This window comes from Abramis brama (assembly GCF_963993115.1).
Source record: "Abramis brama genome assembly, chromosome: 18".
Taxonomy (NCBI): Eukaryota; Metazoa; Chordata; class Actinopteri; order Cypriniformes; family Leuciscidae; genus Abramis; species Abramis brama.
In genome coordinates, this window is record NC_139980.1 from 8,700,777 (window position 1) to 8,721,827 (window position 21,051).

The 21,051-nt window shown below is 37.3% G+C and overlaps 2 protein-coding genes across 3 annotated transcripts; one reads left to right on the plus strand and one right to left on the minus strand.

The window, feature by feature from the left end:
* Window positions 1–131: 131 nt before the first annotated feature.
* ppat (phosphoribosyl pyrophosphate amidotransferase) lies at window positions 132–15,168 on the minus strand. The gene is made up of 11 exons (XM_084090405.1): window positions 14,951–15,168; window positions 4,333–4,399; window positions 3,966–4,172; window positions 3,444–3,556; window positions 3,148–3,293; window positions 2,170–2,242; window positions 1,815–1,966; window positions 1,157–1,284; window positions 847–1,068; window positions 645–765; window positions 132–531 (listed from the first exon to the last, which is right to left on the minus strand). The coding sequence occupies exons 1-11, from the start codon at window positions 15,076–15,078 to the stop codon at window positions 362–364; spliced, it is 1,527 nt and encodes a 508-aa protein (XP_083946531.1). The 5' UTR covers window positions 15,079–15,168; the 3' UTR covers window positions 132–361.
* Window positions 9,363–21,022, plus strand: paics (phosphoribosylaminoimidazole carboxylase, phosphoribosylaminoimidazole succinocarboxamide synthetase). 2 transcript variants are annotated; one of them, XM_084090401.1, is made up of 15 exons: window positions 9,363–9,822; window positions 11,599–11,988; window positions 12,077–12,145; window positions 12,223–12,963; window positions 13,580–13,657; window positions 14,091–14,266; window positions 15,687–15,723; window positions 16,591–16,788; window positions 17,280–17,458; window positions 17,575–17,754; window positions 18,501–18,614; window positions 18,847–18,930; window positions 19,598–19,778; window positions 19,910–20,068; window positions 20,701–21,022. In XM_084090401.1, the coding sequence occupies exons 1-15, from the start codon at window positions 9,444–9,446 to the stop codon at window positions 20,865–20,867; spliced, it is 3,132 nt and encodes a 1,043-aa protein (XP_083946527.1). In that variant the 5' UTR covers window positions 9,363–9,443; the 3' UTR covers window positions 20,868–21,022. The 2 variants fall into 2 exon arrangements, with proteins under 2 accessions (XP_083946527.1, XP_083946528.1); XM_084090402.1 differs by lacking the exons at window positions 9,363–9,822; window positions 11,599–11,988; window positions 12,077–12,145; ... (1 more) ...; window positions 13,580–13,657; window positions 14,091–14,266 and adding an exon at window positions 15,515–15,615.
* The last annotated feature ends 29 nt before the right edge of the window (window positions 21,023–21,051 follow it).

Here is a 21,051-nt window from a genome sequence, read left to right on the forward strand (position 1 = left end):
ATCTACAGAGAAGCAGGATAATCAGTTTCTTTAAGAAGCAGGACTGCTAAAGCTTACATTAATTCAAAACAAAGATAAAGTTCACAAGCTTACATGGTTATTGTGAAAGGTTTTTTTTTTTTTTACAAAAGTGTTTTTTTTTTTACTAGATGATAGTCTGTCTTAACCAAACTAGTGGTTTGCAATCTGACAGCATCAGAAATGCATTTAAAGGAATGTTTGAGAATTGAAAATAAATGTTTTCTTTTAGTTCTAATACAGTATTGGCCTACCTTTTTTATGACATTTACAACTGCAACAAATGTTAAGGTGGCACTTCTCCATAACAAAAAAACTTAAGTACAGTTCAGAGAGCTGAAATTCACCACTCCAGCTCCACAGGGTATTTTCCTGTGAGACAAGCTGTGCAGTGGCCATATCTAGTAGTCTTAGTGCTTGAGCTGATCCTCTCATCTTTCCCATGTGACTCAATCCCACTTTGAACAGCAGATACCAGACCCTCAACTGACAGGTAACGGACACTTGTAGCACCTGTTCAAAGCAATTAAAGCACAATTATAATTAAAAAAAAATTTAGACGGGAAAGTGTGTGTACTTGTATACAAAACCTTAACAATGAAGTAAATCTCTGCACCTTGACTTACCAATATAACTTGCTATGTCTTCAAACTCTGGTTTGTTAGCAATTAGCTCCTCTTTGGTAGGAATGTTGATGCCCATGTAGCATGGGAACCGGATTGGAGGTGATGCAACACGAATGTGGACCTGTAAGGTGTCATGTAACAAAGACATTGTGTCGGTAAAAAAAACTATCAAACATGCAGTACTAATTCAAAAACATTTTACCTCTGTTGCACCTGCTTCCTTAAGCAGTTTAATAATAGGGGAGATGGTGTTGCCCCTCACGATGGAATCATCAATAAGCACCACTCGTTTGCCAGCAAAGTTGTCAGTCAATGCCCCAAACTTCTTGGCCACTCCAAGTTGACGCAGGCGAGTGTTTGGTTGAATGAACGTTCTGCCCACGTAGCGGTTCTTACACAGCACCTCTACATACGGAAGGCCAGACTTATAGAGAGACAGAATGTAAAACTTTATAATGTCCCTGCGTGAACCAATTAAAGCATTAAAACGTGTACAGCTCCTCATTACTCACTTGCTTTGCGTATCCTAATGCTGCAGGTGTGGCTGATTCTGGAACAGTGCTGACTACATCAGCATCAGTGGGCGCCTCAATGGCCAACTCCCGTCCACAGCGCTGCCTCACTGTATATACCATCTGACCTGTTACACCAAAAAAAGTGCTTATTTCACCTAGTACTATATACTACTGCTTAAAAGGTTGGTATGATGAAGTAGGTATGAAGTATGAAGTATGAAGTAGGTATGATTTTTTTTGGATGTTTTTTAAATAAATCTCTTATGCTCACCAAGACTGCATTTATTTGATTAAAAAAACTTTAACACCCATAATGCACTGTGCTCAATTGAACTGTCCGTGAGCGGGAATTCAAAAATGCGCAAGTAGGATATTTTGTTTTAACAAAAGCATTTTCGTCATAAGGTGGACTTTAGCTTACAAATAAACCAGGAGATCTGGGTGCAGGTAACATGGAGAAAGAGTACACTGTTCATTTACATATACTTCCGACATTTTAACAATACAAAGCTGGTTGAAAATGTGTGAACTTGCCCTTTAATTTATCCTCTGATCCCAAACTTTTGAACAGTAGTTTTTACCACATATTACTGTTCTATCTCAATCCTACCTATCACTCAAAACATAAGAACGATTGTAAACGTTATGAACTTGCCTTCAAATATGGAGTCTGGCCTTGCAAAGTAAACATACTCAAATATGCAGAAAGCAGGAGGGTCTCCTTCGGGTCGTGGGACAACACTCAATGTCTTTAATCCATTTTTAGAGATCTGGATAATCTCTCCAGGCTGTACTTCACGATAATACCTGACAACAGAAAAATGGAAAACTGTACACAAACAAACAAACTGATAAAATATACAGTAGCTATGTGGGCTTAGGGATGGAAACCCCTTTAAAGAAATTGTATAGATAATCAAAAGCCAAAGTAAAAAAATATATATATATTTTTTAATTACACCAAAAGCAGAAATCAAAAAAGTGCTTCTTTTGGAATGATGTGAACATACTTTGCTCCAATGGACTGGAAGCTACAGGACTCAGATGAGACCACCCAGCCTTCTGTGTCTGCTTCTCCAGCACCTAAAAAAAATAAAAACGAGTTTAGCAAGCCACATGCCTTAAGCTTTTATATTGCAGCCAGTGACATGCCAAGTTATAAATAGACACTTCTTATAATTGGCCACCAAAAGCCCAAAGGAACATATTTTGAAGAATGTCGGCAACCAGACAGTTGATCGACTCCATTGACTTCCATAGTATTCCTAATATGAAAGTCAATGGGGTTCATCAACTGTCTGGTTACCGACATTCTTCAAAATATCTTCCTTTGTGTTCAGCAGAAGAAAGAAATTCATACAGGTTTGAAACAACTTGAGGGTGAGTAAATAATGACAGAATTTTCAATTTTAAGTGAACTATTCTGTTAAGCTATTACATTTTGCGTACTAACTGATAATTTAACAGATAATTATTCATCATGAGAGCTTAGTCAGTCACACCAAAATAACATTACATTAAATCTATACTGATAGTTATGACAATATATAATCATCCCTTTGCATCTGTTGCAGTTTGAATCTGTTCATGTTGGCTTGATTACCATTTGTAGCATGTTTTACCTGTTTTAGTTGAGTGTGTAGTCTGTGTACATCTATTTACAGACTAAGACTTAAATAAAGCTGTCCTTTTATAGTGTCTTCTAGGGCTGCGCGATTTGGGGGAAAAATGTATTTAAGAAAAATGCAATCATTTTATTTTACAGTTTAACTGTAAAATTTCAATACTAATATGCATGGCCCTTAAAAGAAACCCTTTAACAACAACCGGTTTATAAGCACTTCTCATTCCGAGTATGGAAAGATTGTTGGTGCATGTTACGTTCCCAAATGCATAATATATGCGACCTAAATTCAGAGCAGATGCAGAGATGTCTTCACCTCCAACCCTTTCCCTCACTGAGAATAACTCGTTTGGTCTGCACACACCTGAGCCGTGCAGTTTGGAAATGGGCACTAGACGTCCAATAGAAAGAGGCCTATTTCCATAGGGGTCTCTCACAGCATAGATCACATCTTTATACATCACTAGCAGTGAGTATGAAGTAGGTGTCTCTGTCATCAGGTTCTTTATACTGACAAACACAAACAAACATACAAAAATACATTTTTAAAAAAAATGTACAGAAAAGGACTTCATTTTGCAATTAGTAAGACAGACAGGGTTTAACAAACAGTGACCCAATCAGATGTTGCAGTGATGAGGATGGACTTGCATAACTTACCGAGCAACCCAATCAGGAGTGTCAAGCTCCTCCATGGGTGGAGTCAAAGCAAGGAGCTGGGTGATAAGTTCACTGTCTGAGCTGGTGGAGAGACCAACACCATGGCGCATAACCTACATCACACAAACACCTTGTGTCAAATAGAAAAAAAAAAAAGAGAAAAAAACCCCACCCTTCCACTGAAATTGTATCCCTAAAGGGCCGGACACACTACACTTTTTGTTCCATTGGCTCCCATTCATACGCATGTGAATGCGGGAGACAGGAAACACAAGCTCATGCTAATTTTTCTGCTTTCCAAAGTTTGAAAAACTTGAAAAGATCAAAAGAATCTAAACTTTAATTGCAGTAAAGTACAGTAGATTGCACATTTTAACATTTTGGATTTAATAAATTTTCAAATAATATTTTTTAACAAAGGACACCGCAGTATGTGACGTCATATTATGGCCATTGCGGTGTCCTGAGAATTTTTGCATGCTCAAAGTCTAGTGTGACCGCCGCTTAAGAATCAAAGCCCACCTTCTTGCGCAGCGCGGCGGCATTGACCAGTTCTCCATTGTGTGCCACTGCAATCTTGCCATGCAGCGTGTCTACCACAAAAGGCTGGCAATTCTGCAGCTCTGAGATACCCGTGGTGGAGTAACGCGTGTGTCCGATGCCTAGGTTAACGTTGCGCAGTTTCCCCAAATCCTCTGGTTTAAAAGCTGTATTCACTAAGCCCATGCCCTGTGTGAGAGAGAGAGAGAAGCAATTATGTCAGGCATGTCTAATCTTGCATTTACTGGTGTATGTTGATATGTGTTGGCCCATGGAAGAGGAAGAAATCATGTTTTAAGTGATCAGTAGATGTTGTACACATCGAAATGCTGTGTTATTCTCACGCTACCTTCAGGGTGGTGTATGTTGGTGGGTTTGCTCCAGTACTCGTGACAATTCCAGCACTCTCCTGGCCCCTATTTAACAAAGCGTATTGTAAAATATTCAGTTATTTTCACATTAATGATCTACAAGAAATTATGTAGATTTAGCAACTGTATTACACAGCAAAGGCTTTTTCATAAACATTTAAAAAAAAAAATTGACCAATCTCAAACTTTTGACCGGTTGTGTATACTGACATCAATAACATTATAAGAAGAGCCCATTCACAATCATGATTCATTTTATCAACGAGTGAAAGTGTTGGATGATAGAGAGATTACCAAAGTTAAGTGAGCAGCGACTGGTCATGTGATCTCAACATGGCAGCCTCCATGAGGAGTCCCTCCCCATGTTAAATAAAAACACTTGTATTAGACTTCCAACATAACTGGCTTCATCTCATGTGAATATTAGGGCTGGGCATCGATTCAGATGTCCCGATTCGGTCCGTGTACTTTTTCGTTCATTCGTTATTCTATTTCGGAATGAAAGATGAAATTTAAAAAAGGGTGCTGCTTGTTTTTTTGTTTAAAAGAAAAAAGCAGAAATGGCTGTATTTTGTTTTCCAAATGTATTGTTGTCATCAAATAATAGTATTCGAAAATTGGACGACATTTCCGATCGTTTTTTAATTTTTAATATTTATTTGTACGTTTATTGTATTTCATTTGACTGATCTTATCTTTACCCGGAATTAAATTACACCGTCGTGCGAAGTCATAGATATATAGGCCTACACCACTAGATGTTGCCTTGGCTACGGCAGTTCATTGGAACGATTGCGTTATATAACGCAATCGTTCCAATGAACTGCCGTAGCCAAGGCAACATAGTATAAATATATATAAATGAGCAAAACTTGGCCGCTAAATATTTAATATTCAATTATTTTCATGATCACAATTAAAGTTTTTATTTTATTAAATTGAACAATCGCAACATTCAGCATTCAATCAAATATTCTAAAAGATGTAGGGAGCGCGGGGCACAACCTAACGCGGGGTTAGTTGTAACACGCTTGTTTTAAATACTTCCGCACATGCTTGGATGACGGAACTTTGTGTATTTACTAGTTGCCATATCAACACTATATAGAAACAAAAAATCCGCCAAAATTATTTATTTTTGGAAGATATCCATAGACATTTATTAAACCATAGCAAAAGTAAATTTCTTACTTAAGTTAATTTTTCATCTCTATTTTTTGTGTTTATTTAAAATAAGACAAATCTGATATTATTTTAATATCCAAGATGTTATTTAACAGTTGAGATAGTTCTTTAATGCTTCGCTAACTAGCAGAAGACACTAGCAGGGTTTAAATCCCAGTTGTGCAGGCCGGGCATGTTGTAACACTGCGTTACAATGTGCCCCTATTAGAAATGTGCTATTATATTCTATACTTTTATTAATTTTATTGAGAAAACGTGAGAAAAAGGTGAATAAAAACTGAGAGTCAATGTTCAGAAATTACTAATTATTTATTTGTTTTGAACTATGTTGTATAGCTGTGTTTTCCTGTGTTCGTAGTCAAAACTCAAAAATGAGTTTATATTTAATTATTAAAAATTGCCATTATTTTATATGAAAAAGTTTTTTAATTGTATTTTATTTAGAAAATATTTTAGTTTGTTTTGTATATTTTTTTTATTAGATCAGATAACATTTTAAGCTTTCATATGGTCATGTTACAATGTGCCCCTGCACATGTTACAATGTACCCCACCTATGGGGCATGTTGTCACATTTCACTTCCATTCTTTCGGGGTATATCAAGAAAAAAGTATATACTGTATTGAAAAAACAAAAACACATAATTGTACTAGACATGTGGGAAATGAATGTGGGAAAAAATAAATACTCTGAACCATAAGTAGATTTACACAAACTGAGAAAGTCAAAAAGCGTTACTTTGTGCACCGCTCTCCCTATTATTAATAATGTTATTTCAACATAATATCTCGTTATTTCGACATAATAGTGTGCGTGCAACAAGCAAGATGTGCATTTGTAAATCCGGTGACGCGTGCATTGATTCTTATTAATAAACTAGTGTTTTCTGACGGTGTCGACTCGGCTGCAAAGATGAAGTTGGCGATCGCCATCTCCGTGAACGCGCCTAGAGAGAAATGCACATCATGGATTACATAATCAGAGAGTAGCCTTTTTCTTTTCGTTTTGAATTATTTCGTTTAAAGACATTTCAAGCTTTGTGTATTTGATGTATTTCTCATGTCTGTGTGAGGCATACACTGAGTTTCGTTAAGTTGGGATGAGATGCGCTCCATAACGTGCAATGCAAGTGACCGCGGGCGCCTCCATGATTATGTCTGTTATATTTGCTTCTTATTTATTAAATGATCTAGGCAATTGATGAAAAATTGATTAAAATTTAGATGCAATTTATACAAAACGAAATTCACATTAAAGGGATACTCCATTTTAAAATGAAAATTCTGTCATCATATAGGCCTACTCACTGTTGTTTCCAACCTGTATGAATTTCTTTCTTCTGCTGAACAGAAAGGAAGATATTTAGAAGAATGTCAGTAACCAGACAGTTTCTGGTCTCATTGACTTCCATAGTAGGAAAAAAAATATATACTATGGAAGTCAATGAGACCAGAAACTGTCTGGTTACTGACATTCTTCTAAATATCTTCCTTTCTGTTCATCAGAAGAAAGAAATTCATACAGGATTGAAACAACATGAGGGTGAGTATATGATGACAGAATTTTCATTTTAAAGTGGAGTATCCCTTTAAAGAAAGGCTTTCTAGAAAACAAAACCCGCTCCATGTCTCTCATATATTGCGCATACTATCTTACTCGTGCTGTTCACTTTTCATAAATCAACATAAATGGAAAAAAAAAATAACATTATAATATTTTAACATAGGCTATATGAAACTAAATGCGCTTATTTAATGGCTACAACAGTATAGTAAGCCAACAGACTCTCTATTTGTACAGATTGCTGCACATTCATTTAATTCTGAATTTTGCACACACAAGTTGAAAGGCATTTGTTCAAATCAAGTTCACGGATAATTGTGCGTGCATTTATTAATCATTATGATACTAAAATCATAACAAAGTAGGCTATTATGTACAAAAAATCAGATGAGCCCAGAATATGAATGCAACGTTTACTTGTTCAATTTAATTAAATTAAAACTTTAATTGTGATCATTAAAATAATTGAATATTAAATATTTAGTGGCCAAGTTTTGCTCATATATATATATATATTATATATATATATACACAACGCATTCGTTCCAATGAACTGCCGTAGCCAAGGCGACATCAGGGGCACGTTCAAGTTCAAAACGGTGCGCAACGTTTTGCCGGGGCTGAACGCAGCCCAGGTGTAGGCCTATTCGCACGACGGTGTAATTTACTTCGGGGAAAGATAGGATCAGTTAAATGAAATACAATAAACGTACAAATAAATATTAAAAATTAAAAAACGATCGGAAATATCGTCCAATTTTCTAATATATTATTTGATGACAACAATACATTTGGAAAACAAAATACAGCCATTTCTGCTTTTTTCTTTTAAACAAAAAACCAAGCTGCACCCTTTTTTAAATTTCATCTTTCATTCCGAAATAGAATAACGAATGAACGAAAAAGTACACGGACCCGATTCGATTCCGATTCACAAGATCTCTATTCGATTCGATTATCGATTTGATTAACTGATTTCAATTATTCCACTATTAAATGAATAAAATAATTTTCTTTTTTTTTTTGGCCCATGTATCCTTGTAATAAATTAGGTTATGACACCCGAAATTTTAGATAAGTGAAATTTAACAATTCTCGATTCCAATTTCAATACCACAGCTAAAACTACTAATATCAATTTCAAAGATTAATTTAAAAACAAGTAAACAGTCATTAATACAAAAATAACAAATAATTAAACTACAAGCAAAAACAAAAAAATAAATACAAGAGAACAAAGATATAAATGAAATATTTTGTGCTTTTCAGGTAGGTCTAACAGTTCTCAGGTACAGAAATTGAATAAAGTAGTCAAATGTAAAATACAACTGCATATAATCTTCACTGTACAAATTAAATAAAGGTTGGTTCCTTATTAAATTAACTAAATGTTATTCAGTGAAGAGCAGGGAGATTTCTCTGTCTTTTGTTGATTGATTAACATTACACATGCGTTCTTTCTGTTTACTTATCCATAACCGACTATGTATACTCGCAAAAGCGGTCATTTTGACACAAGTCTGTGTGAATTTGCCCGTTTAAGCCGGTTTAAATCACAGGGAAACTTGAAAGAGAATCCATTTTATTATTTACATGTTGTCTGGAGCAGCTGTGCATGCTTCAGGTGTGTGCGCACACACAACTTCTATATAAACATTTTTAATAAGGAAATGTACTTTAATATAAAGAAAGTGTAGATATAGTGACAAACTGATGGTATCTGGGTGATATTGCATGTCGTGAACCATTAGAAAACATGTCTTTGCAAGACTAGTCTGGAGAGAGAATGTGTCCCTCCCATTCTTCCCAAATCAAATCAAAATCGAGCCAAATCTGTTTTTAAGATTGAATGACTGCACAGTGTGTGTAACTAAAGCAGATAAAACTGGTTTATGTGAAACGGTTAGCCAGAGAATGAGAAAGAGGGGGAGGGGAAGAGGGAATGAGAGAGAGAGAGAGAGAGAGTAAGAGAGACTGAAAGCATGAGGGGAAAGCATAGACAGTTTATCCCAAAGATGTGACCGAATAACCATAAACGACATTTAAATCAGGCGTGCAGCCAAACGCCTTTGAGCCGTTTCCACGTGTCTTTTTGAAGAAGATCGACACAGCAAGTGCAACTCATTTGCCAAGCCACTTCTCACATTTCCTCCCCGGCCCTCCCCCACTACACACAGCTTAAGCCAGTCATGAGGCTGTACTCGGTCACGTGGCCGTTCCTAACTGGCTCAGTCGTCTGGTTGCCTTGGACACTGAGCTTAAAGTCAACAGGGAGGGGGAGCAGAGAGGATAAAGGCAGAAGCGAACAAACAGAAGCCATTTCTAGGCAAGCTTAGAAACATGGAGCCTGAAACAGACCAACAAAGACATTCTGGGGAGGACAAGAGGCAGAGGGACACAGCTGGACACTGGAGAGGGGATGAAGTGAAAACTCTGCTTTCAGTATGGAGGGAGAGACAAGCCTGGGAAGAGGAAGAGAGCAGGGCCAAGTATGAGGCCATCTCAAGCCGTCTGAGAGAGCTTGGGGTGTGTAGAGACTGGCTTGAATGTAAGGCCCAGAGTAGGAGCATGGCTCTTCCAGACTGGAGGCCTACGCAGACGGTCTACAAACGCTCTTCTGCAGATAGCAGGCCGCAGACCCAAAGGCCTTACGTGGCAGATGAAGAGCCGAATGCTGCCAGAAGAGAGGAGCCTGCTTCACTGACAGGTCTTCAGGAAGGTAATTCTCAAACAATAGCAAAACTAAAATCCTTAAACTACAATATTTTTGCCTGAAAAACTCGGGTTAGAATTGAATATTTGGTTATATATATTTATATTTAGTTAATATATTAACTAAATATATTAATATATATTATTAACTATAACTATAAAATATAAACTAATTATAGTTATATATTAGTTAATTTTAAATAATATATAAATAAAATAAAATACATTCTACAACACTTTTTAATTTCCAGTAAAACAGTGGTTCACAACTAGGGGGCCTAAGGAAACTTCTAAGCCTCAAGATGACTTAAAATTAATTTAAATAAGACAAAGCAACTAATAAATAAATAAATACTTTGAAGAACCCAGGTTCCCGCTGTCTTGAAAAACCTAAATATATATAGTAGCCTAAAAGTGTGATTTCAAGTCCTGGAAATGTCATTAATTAATAAAATCTTAATGTAATAAAGTTTGTAAAAAAAACCATGGTAACAATGAATATGCATTTTCTAGCTTTGTTGGGTTTAATTGGTTAGAAATTGTGAGTAAGATAAAAACCCTTATCCAGTAAAGGGTTGAGGTTACAACTGGAAAAGTTCATAGAAACTAGAAGTTCATAGAAAAATGGGGGGCCTTGGAAGCAAATTAGAGAATGCCTGCTGTAAAACCTTTAATCTGAAAGCCCATTAGCTAATACTTGCACAAGCTAATTTATTTAAAAACCTGGGCCCGTATTCATAAAGATTCTAAGAATCCTCTCAGAAAACTCTTAATTTAGCTTAAAAACTTTTATGTAGGAGTCTTAGCTTAAGAGCGATTCGGGACCGATCTGAGAGCAACTCTGAGTAAGGAAAATACAAAAACTTTTATCTTAGTGAGGAGGCGGGGTTGACCCCGTTGCTATGTATGACACAATCTTTTGAAGACTGTGATTGGTTGGTTGTCCAAGAAGGAAAAAAAAAAGTGATTTTAAGTATAGGGTCTATTCTAAGCCTCCACTTTGAACTTACATGCGTAATTTTTCCTATTTGATCGTTCTCTCACACACACACACATTATATATGTGTATATAAATCCTTTTTTTATTTACCATGCTGTTGATTTCCTATAAGGTATTTGATTGCTTAGAATGATAAAAATTGTTCCACTCTTTCCAGTTACACTGATTGCTGGCATGTCTATTTAAGCGGTGGTTTGAATGTTGGTTTTAATGTATCAAACATGGAATTTTCCCAGTTCCCAAATATCGTAATGTAGTGATTACTTTCATTTCAGGCGCTATGGCATTTCTGCGCTGTGTCGGAGATATTAGCGTGTCTCTAAAAAGATCAGTCACAAACATGATTCCTGCACGATCTAATCTATAGCGTCTTATTAACTCACTGTCATCCATTGTCTGCAACACATTTCTTCTCCCTCTTCGTCTTTCTGCCATTTTCTCCTCTGCTAAAGAAACTCTTAAGCCTCTTAAAAGTCCTCGTCCGTGCTCCTAACAATTTTGACCTTAAGACCTCTTTTAAGGGTTAAGATGCTTTCTGAATTACTTTTTTCTTTACTAGGAGTTTTTCTTTAATTTTAAGAGTAAACGGCCACATTTCTAAGAATTTTCTTAGAATTTTGTCACTAGGAGCTACTCTTTGCATTAAGATTCTTTATGAATACGGGCCCTGGTGAATTTTAAAAACCCACCTGGTGGCTCCATTCAGCTCCATTGTTTATACTAAATATTCCTTTGCATTATGTTGCCAAACCTGTTGTTAAGTGAGAGCCAATTTACTTCTAGGGCTGGAAGGAGGTAGACACTGGTCTGACAAGGAGGTTCGGGCTCTTCTTACGGTTTGGTCCGACAAGGAGGTTCATAAGCAGCTTCAACGCTCCCACAGAAACAAGGCCATTTTCCAGGAGATGGCACGTCGGCTGGAGTGCCAACACAGCGTGGTGCGTGACTGGAGACAGTGCCGCACTAAATACAAGAACATGAAATATGACTACAAAGTCAGCAAGAGTCAAGGCCGGCCAATAAGGTTCTTCGCTGAGCTTGATGCTATAATGCAGGGCAAAAACATTGAGGGTAGATTTGAGGAGGACGAGTCACCAAGGAACATACTAGACAGGGACCAGCTGGCCATGAGGCGTGAACCTGTCGAAGAACAGGTTATCAAGATTGATGATGGTAAGATTTGTTTTAATTAATTGCAACAAAATAGTTCAGGATCTCCATCTAGAAGTTGACTTTTTCCATCTTTATGCCCTTGTTTTAGATGAAAGTCTGGCAGAGATGCAAACAATAATGAATGCCGCCACTCATCCACTGATGACAAGAGAGCCAGGTGAGTTGACAAAAACTGGAATGCTAAATGCTGTTTCAACATCTTAAATTTCTCAAAAACCTCTCTTTTTTTTTCAGCGACGACAACAGCAGCAGCAGTAAACGAGATGAACATAATAACAGTGCACGATTCAGGCAGAAACTGGAGTGAAGAAGAGGTGGCGGCACTCCTTCAAATCTGGGCCGAAGAAGGGATTCAGCGACAGCTTCAGGGTTCAACCAGAAACAAAGACATATTTGTGCAGATTTCACGCAGGCTTCTTCAGCAGGGTGTGGAAAGGGACTGGAAACAGTGTCGCACTAAGTACAAAAACCTGAAATACCTCTACCGTTCTCTGCAGAGAGGAAAAGCCGACATCGGAGATCCTCGCCGTGTCATGAGGTTTTACGAACAGCTGGATTCCCTTTTGTCCAAGCCTCCTAGAAGTCGACTGAATTACGCTGAGTTTTCCGACACAAATAATTTACTGAGGAACTCTAGGATGTTTACTCCTCCAGCATTTGAGGAACACTCCATGGGTGGACTTCCACATGAGAACAATGACATTGTTGCAGTTAGATATGACCAGCCGCCCATTGATGAGGCCACATTGAGATCTCCTGCCATTTCTGCAAGAGTCTTTCAAAACCAGACTGAGACCGAAGGCATTTTAACAAGACCAGAGGAAGTGTCAAATGTTGAATTTGAGATACCTGAAATGAATTCCACAATAGTAAGGCCTACTGACAGCCCTCCAATAGAATATGAACAGCATCTCTCATCTGACTCCATCTCTGCTGTTATTTATGACGACAGTCATAATTACAGAAGGATCCCAGGTATTAAAACAAATTATACCAGTGGTTCTCAACTGGTTTTGTATCAGATTTGACATTAGATATCATGTGGCGACCATAAGCACGGCCAGATTGGTATATCGTATAAGAGGAAACTAAATGAAACAAAATAAAGATCAAAATAAAAATAAAGATTTTTAAGACAATAATTCACTGCACAAACACAATTATCCTTCTTGAATCCATTTTTAATGTAGTCTGAGTAAAATTTTATTTTACCTGGCAAAGTTTTGTTCATGTTTTTTGAAAATAAGGGCATTTTGAGGATGACGCAATCGCTCCATGTTGGCACTTCTGCATTTTCTGCCAAGTGACAGATGAATTTGTACCCTCGAACACAAAGCCTTCAATGTCAACAACAAAAGATATGGGAAGCCTTTGCCTCATTTTAAGCCTTTTTTGTTTTTTTGCTATCCTAATTACACAGTTTTCTTTTCCTGCTGTTAGAAACCCAATCAGACAATTGTTTGGTCACGGCTCACCAGTTGAGAACCACTGAATTATACCACACAAAATACTTCATTTCAAATTATCATGTGCACATAATGTTACTCTCATTTGCATTTTCTCAATATGTGTGAATATATTTGCAATGTAGACAGCAGCGACCCATCATACACAAGAGGAGAGCATGTGTCGGCTACCAAAGGGAGAAAGAGGAAAGCTGCAGACGAAGGTTTTTCCATTATATTCTCCTCACAGACACTCTCAAAGTTGTGAGCAATGAGTCAATCTTGTGACTTCAGTTTGACTAATAGAATCAAGATTGGGAATTAGAACGCACTGATAAGGATACATAATAAGCATTTCATAACAAATGAAAATGTGATTTAATTTATAGACCACATAACAGTGGCAATTCAAACAATCCTGAACTAATTTGGAAATCAAAATAAAATAGTTACACAAGGGAATCAGGATGGAACCAAGAGTAATTATAGTATAATAAATGAATATATATCTATTACTGGAAATATATTCATTAAGAAATTCATCAGTATTATCACTTTCTTTGTCAAAAGTAGCATATTAAGAAAAGGTCAGTGAACAAACACGTTCTTTGACTTTGACCCATGTAACAGTGTTAACAGTATCTTATGTGTGTTTAGGGGATCGTTTGATTTGTAAACAGTTTCATCAGAGCACTGATGATGGAGAAAGCAGCACAGACTGGTCGGAGAATATAGACTTCCAATGCAAAGAAGAGGAGGATCACTACATTCCGATCATGGAGATAACCTCTGTGTGTTCAATGGCATCCAATGCAATCACATCTGAACAATCGGTGAGACGCAGGACAATAGAAGTCTGTTGATCTGTGATTTTACTGCATAGCTGCAGGGTATTGCAAATCGTCATGTTGACTATGAGCAATATCAGCATTTATAAATCATTATATCAGTAAGAAAACAAGATCAGGCAATTGCAAAAGTTGCACCTAGGTAAATTATTCATCTGCATGATAAAGAGCACTAAATTACAGTGGTCAGCATTTGAAGTGGATCAAAAAAGTTCATCAAAGTTGTCCTAAGACAAGAACGGGCATTGTTCAAAATTCATGTATAACTCTGATGCAAGGTTTTGATCCACTTCAAATGTTGATTACTGTAGTTTGTATATTATATGTGAAACGAGATTCATTTCATTCAGTGTTTTCAACCTGGGAACCACAAATGGCAAATTCCTGCATATTATAGGATACTTTATATGCTTTATTTAAAAGAAGAAGAAGAAAAAAGCATATCAGTCTTAGATGATTTGCAGGTCTTAGCTGGTTTAAGATGGTTTTCCATCCACTCTAACCCCCTTTAAAATGCAACAGAACAGCCTGGCCATTGGGAGCATAGGCTGGATTATGTAATATATTTTCAGCAGGAATAATCTTAATATTTTGTTCCATACTAAAAGTAAAACACCCCGAGTCACATAAACAGGGAGCTGCTAATTAACAGCAGCACACTTAACTTACCTGTGCTGTAAAGCAACAAGTCCAAGTGTCAGAACCTGCGCGACCTCCAGTTGCGTTGGCCATTCCCCCGCTGCCACACAGCCGAACACCCCGCATTCCTCTCCGATGCCCGACTCCTCAAACTCCATGTCCTCCTCTCTGAATAGAGCTAGCTGGGTTTGTACGGATGGTTGTAGCGTGTATTTGCACGCTGGCTAGCTGGAGTCTCTCAAACCACGTGTTTGTTTCCTCACACAGCGGAACATGCGGCAGGGCGGAGGATTTGGCAAAACAAATGCTCAAATGAACAAAAACATAAGATTTGAAGTCCAAAGTTAGAGCAAATGGAAAACAAAAAGTTTAGCGAAGCACGTTTTGTCAAATCAATAAACTGTTTAAAGTCGCTCAATGACTTGCGTAACGCGCTCAAACTTCAATGTAGTTTGCAAAAATGCATCAGAACGAATGTTTGCTCCTAAACAATATCAATAACGTTAGATACGTCTTTTCTTTTTTCTTTCAAAGTATGCAGATTAAGATTGTGCCCACGTGGTGAGGATGGCATTACTCTGATTGGTTTTTATGAATCGCCAGAGTGTCGTAACGCATTGCTCTCGTGAAAATAAATGAGTTGAGTCTCGCTCCTCTTCGACGTACTTTTATATCAGCCTTCCTCTGAAGTCCAGGTAGTTATTAAAACGTTTGCTTGAAACCCAGCGACACAGAATAATCAAGTTTCTAATCATTTTTTTTGCAGGAAAAACGACGCTCAACAACAATGTCGAACACCGCAGGTAAGTTTGTAATCATTCGTCTGCTTGAATATTTCTGGTGTTCACCATGTTTTTACCGCGGTGCAGTTGCGCAGTGAATACAAATTCACTCGCATGGCATTACTCAATAGTCATATTGTTAAGTTCTTTTGTTTTCTGATATGTTATTAATACGAATCAGTAACACTACTAGATGAGGAAAGATGGTAGTATAAGTATTTTCACCCAAGATAAAACAGAATATTGGTCAATTATAAGTCTGTATACATCTTTTAAAATCTAGTTTAAAACTTGTTTGTTTTTTTTTATCTACAAAAATTATGTAATGACTGTAAAATGCCATTAGTGTAACCATCAAAAAACAATTATTAAATCAATTAAAATACTTTTAAATAATTCCCCAAAGCAAACCCTTTTTTAAATAAAATATGATTTTTTTTAGTCATTATAAATCAAGAAGTTTTCTTAAGGTTTATCCATTTCACCTTAACAAAACAAGTGTTTTTTTTTTGTTTTGTTTTTTTTAATTAAAAGGTCAAATATGTGACTTTTTTTAATTTTTTTAAACGAGGCCCTAAAGATGTCATCTGTTTTAGGTTTTCTTGTCACATGACAAAAAAATGGGTTCCTTCATGTCAGTTCTGTCACACTGATTTTGATTCGGCGTACACATTTTTTTCCAATTAATATTAAACTACTTAATTGATTTTTTTTATTTATTTATTATGAAACATTATTATTATTATTATTATTATTATTATTGCTGTTAAGAAATAGATTGACAAACTTTCTTTTTTTCAAGAGCAAAAAAAGAGCATTGATTATTGTCTTAAAGTCACACATTGGAATCAATTAATGTGTATTGTTGCCTTGGTTTTTTATGTTTAGAACTGAAACTAGGTCAAAAACTGAACGAGGGTAAGACCAAGCAGATCTTCGAGCTTGTGGGTGAGCCAGGTCATGTTCTGGTCCAGTCTAAAGACCAGATAACAGCGGGCAATGCGGTTCGGAAGGATCAGATGGAGGGAAAAGCCGCCATTGCCAACAAGACCACCAGCTGTGTGTTCAAACTTTTACAGGATGCTGGTGAGATTTCTTTTCTGTTGACTTGATTAAATGAAAACTAATTATAGAAAACATCTGGCAACCTGGTTAATTTATTTGTCACAAACAATATTCATTCAAAAAAAAATCTAGTTGAAGATCTTCATGAGGTAGCCCCAATTTCAAAGTTGCCAGAGGTCTCTAAAAGTAATTTACTTTTAAAATAGTTTCCACAACCTCAGCAATTTTAGTGAATTAAATTTAGTGTTCACCATGTGCAGCTTTTGATGAAGGTTTTACTGTGAGGAAATGACTGCCTTGTGACAGCCATGCTTCCTTTAATTATTCCTCATTACAATATGCATGCTGTGTTTAGGCTATTAAGACTGCTGTCCCAATTTCACAGTGTGAAAGCATGTGTCTTTTGCCAGTCATGCCTCTTCTCTGCAGAGTCTGTGTCAGTATATCACTGCACTCTGCTTGAAAATGCTGTTAATGTACTAGACCAATCATCGTGAATCACTTTCTATCAGGGCTTAAGACGGCATTTGTCAGGCAGCATTCTGAGACTGCGTTTGTGGCGTCCAGATGTGAGATGATACCCATTGAGTGGGTCTGCAGGCGCATAGCCACAGGCTCCTTCCTCAAACGCAACCCTGGGGTCAAAGAGGGCTACCGCTTCACTCCTCTAAAAATGGAAATGTTCTTTAAGGTGAGGATCTGTTAATCAGAAATAAAGTTGAGAAGGCTTTTAATCGTAATGTCATGCAGTTAAAAAAAATTTCCACATATTGATCACTTATTTTACTTCCATTATTCTTCCTTCAGGATGATGCCAATAATGACCCTCAGTGGTCAGAAGAGCAGCTGTTGGCGGCTGGGTTTGAGCTGGCAGGTCTGACTATTGGTCGCTGTGAGGTGGACATCATGAGCAAAAGCACGGTGGCCATTTTTGAAGTCCTGGAGAAGGCTTGGGCTACACAGGACTGCACGCTGGTGGATATGAAAGTAAGAAATCTGGCGTAGAGAAGTCCACACTACAACTAATGACTCAGAAGAACGATATAGTTGGAATCACTCTCTTTGTTTCCATCTGATGAGCAATAAGCCAATCAAAATCCATCCTACTTTAAATAGCTTAAGTGTTTAAGGCAGCAGACACCAAGCGTAGCGTTGGTCACGTTAGTCACGCTCGCATCCGCTGACTCTCAGCTGATCCGCGTCTACCTATATACAACGCCTATCTCTGTATACATATATAAGCTCCTTCAGTATTATCAGCAGCTATTGCATTTCTCAGGAGCGAATTACCCTCCTCCATCCCCAGCTCCTCCTCTCGTCAGTCAGTATGGCATTCTGATTCCCCTTGAATCAGTCTAAATTCTTGAATTGTTGTACATTAAAATATTGACATTAATGATATCTGCAATACATTTTTGTTCTGTTTAGGGGGGTTATTGCTGCTCTCCCTGCTCTTATCCATGCTAGGCTGCATGGATTCACAGGGAGTTCTGGCCAATCCAAACTATATGCTAATTGTCAATCGTATTTGCAGTAGTGGTCCTGACAGAACTGCAGTGCATGCTAATAATAAACAGAACATTATCATCCGTTGGTGTGGATGCTGATATAGTTATTGTTATAGCTATCTTTATAGTATTGTCCTTGGTTTGCACAGACTCCTAATTATTTTTTATTATTGTGGTAATTGTTACTTACAGTAGAGGTTTAATGCCCATAATCTGTCATTTTAGATAGAATTCGGTGTAAATGTGACCACTAAAGAGATTGTGCTGGCTGATGTGATTGACAACGACTCATGGAGGCTCTGGCCAGCTGGGGATCGCAGCCAGCAGAAAGACAAACAGGTAAATAACCAAGCATCATGATGTGTTTAAAAACTATATACCTCAGGCATGAAATTAATGTATGCTACTTCTTTACTAGAGTAAAACTAGAAGCCACTAAGAGTTTAGTATTAATCTGGTGAGGCAAATGTCCTTCTGCTATGATGATCATGATCTTTCCTGAGAGAACTAACTAACCTGTGGCAAGACCTATATGAGTATGACTGTCAGATAAACACTGTTCTCTGTGTAGGTTTACCGTGACCTGAAGGAAGTCACTCCTGAGGCCATGCAGATGGTGAAGAGGAACTTTGAGTGGGTTGCAGAGCGAGTCAAGGTACCGTTATTTACAAAAAATGTGTTTTTGATATGTTTGTTTACCTTGTAATCTTTAAATCAAAATATAACTGGATCTAGGGTAAAAGTGACACAATTCTCTCTAGTGACTTGCTGGATTTCTCCAATCATATAGTCCATTTAGTCCTTCCCCACCCCCTCAAGATTGCATTCGTCGGCCTCCATTTTTAAGTGCAATGCCCACATCTGAAAGTCCAATCAACAACCAAGGCTTAGAACCAAGTCCCCGCCATAATCGTTTTCTTTTAATAATTTGTTACGCTCAAATCAATTACGCTCAATTTCTTTTACTGCATCAAGAAGCTGAACACTAACATTGAGCTCTGTGACCTTTGACTATTTACTTAGTTCCCCTAGTTCATCCCTCTTAACTTCCCTCTTCCTCCAATCTTTCACAACATCTAAATTAAAAAAACACCACATTCCTTGCTTAAACTTTTCATAGATGAAACTTTAGATGGTATTTCTAATTGAGAGAGTATGTTTTGTTTTGTTTTTTTCCACCATGGTTGAGTGCTTGGTTCCACCATGGTTTTCCACCAATGCTTCAGTTAGAATACTCCAAACATTATTGGGAAAAAATGTTTGGAGTATTCTAACTGAAGCGTTAGTGATTAATGGGAATCTGACTCTGTGTGTGCATCTAGCTGCTCCTGGAGTCACAGGCGAGAGGAAGGGTAGTAGTTCTGATGGGCTCTACCTCAGATGTGGCTCACTGTGAGAAGATCCGTAAGGCTTGTGGTTCGTATGGCATTCCCTGCCACCTTAGAGTCACCTCTGCCCATAAAGGCCCTGATGAGACACTCCGCATCAAAGCTGAATATGAGGGTATGTAATTTGATCTATTAAGAATAGAACAAGCATGCCCTTTCATCCCTTTCATTGCAAAAATTATGTAAAATTTATATTTAAAACTATTTGAAATAACTAATTTAATTGATCAAGGTTTTTCTCCTCAGGTGATGGAGTTCCCACCATCTTTGTAGCAGTGGCAGGCAGAAGTAATGGCTTGGGTCCAGTGATGTCAGGAAACACTGCGTATCCAGTTATTAACTGTCCTCCAATTACCCCTGACTGGGGTGCTCAGGACATCTGGTCATCTCTTCGCATGCCTAGTGGTACCGATTTAAATGTCATTAATTATTGTTTGTGTCACTTTATGCGTGATATGATTATCTGTATTGTAATTGGTGAATGGACACTACTAAAGACATGCATGGGGTCTGAATTTTATTTTATTTTAGTGTCTCTTATACTCACCAAGGTTGCTCTTATTTGATCAAGATACAGTAAAAACAGCAGTATTGTAAAACATAACAATTTAAAATAACTTTCCTAATCTTTTTAAAATGTAATTTATTCCTGTGATGGCAAATCTGAATTTTCAGCATCATTACTCCAGTCTTCAGTGTCACATGATCCTTCAGAAATCATTCTAATATGCTGATTTGCTGCTCAAGAAGCACTTCTTATCAATGTTGAAAACAATTGTGTTGCTTAGTAATTTGTGGAAACCATGATGTTTTTTTAAGGATTATTTGATTACAAAAAAGTTCAAAAGAACAGCATTTATTTGAAATAGAAATCTTTTGTTACATTATAAATGTCTTTACTGGCATTTTTTTAATGCTGAATAAAAGTATTCGTTTATTAAAAATCGTACTGACCCCAAACTTTTTAATAGTAGTTAAACAACTGTGCAGCTGAATTGTACGCAATACTAAACATCTTCTCATTCTCACTCTTTCAGGTCTGGGCTGCTCCACTGTTCTTTCTCCTGAAGCTGCTGCTCAGTTCGCAGCTCAGATCCTAGGTCTAAATGACCATTTGATCTGGGCCAGACTTAAGGCATCAATGCTGAACACCTGGATCTCCCTGAAACAAGCTGACAAGAAGCTGCAAGAGTGCAGCCTGTAATAGATCAGCATTTTCATTCCCTCCAAACATTGTGCTTACATTTGTGTACACACCAGTCATTGCCTATAAACAAGCCTATGTGAAATGCTGACCTAGAGCTTATTTGCAATAATACCATACATGTACATTACATCAATAAACATTCCTCTGTTACATTTGTCTTGGTGATTTTGTTCTTCTCAGC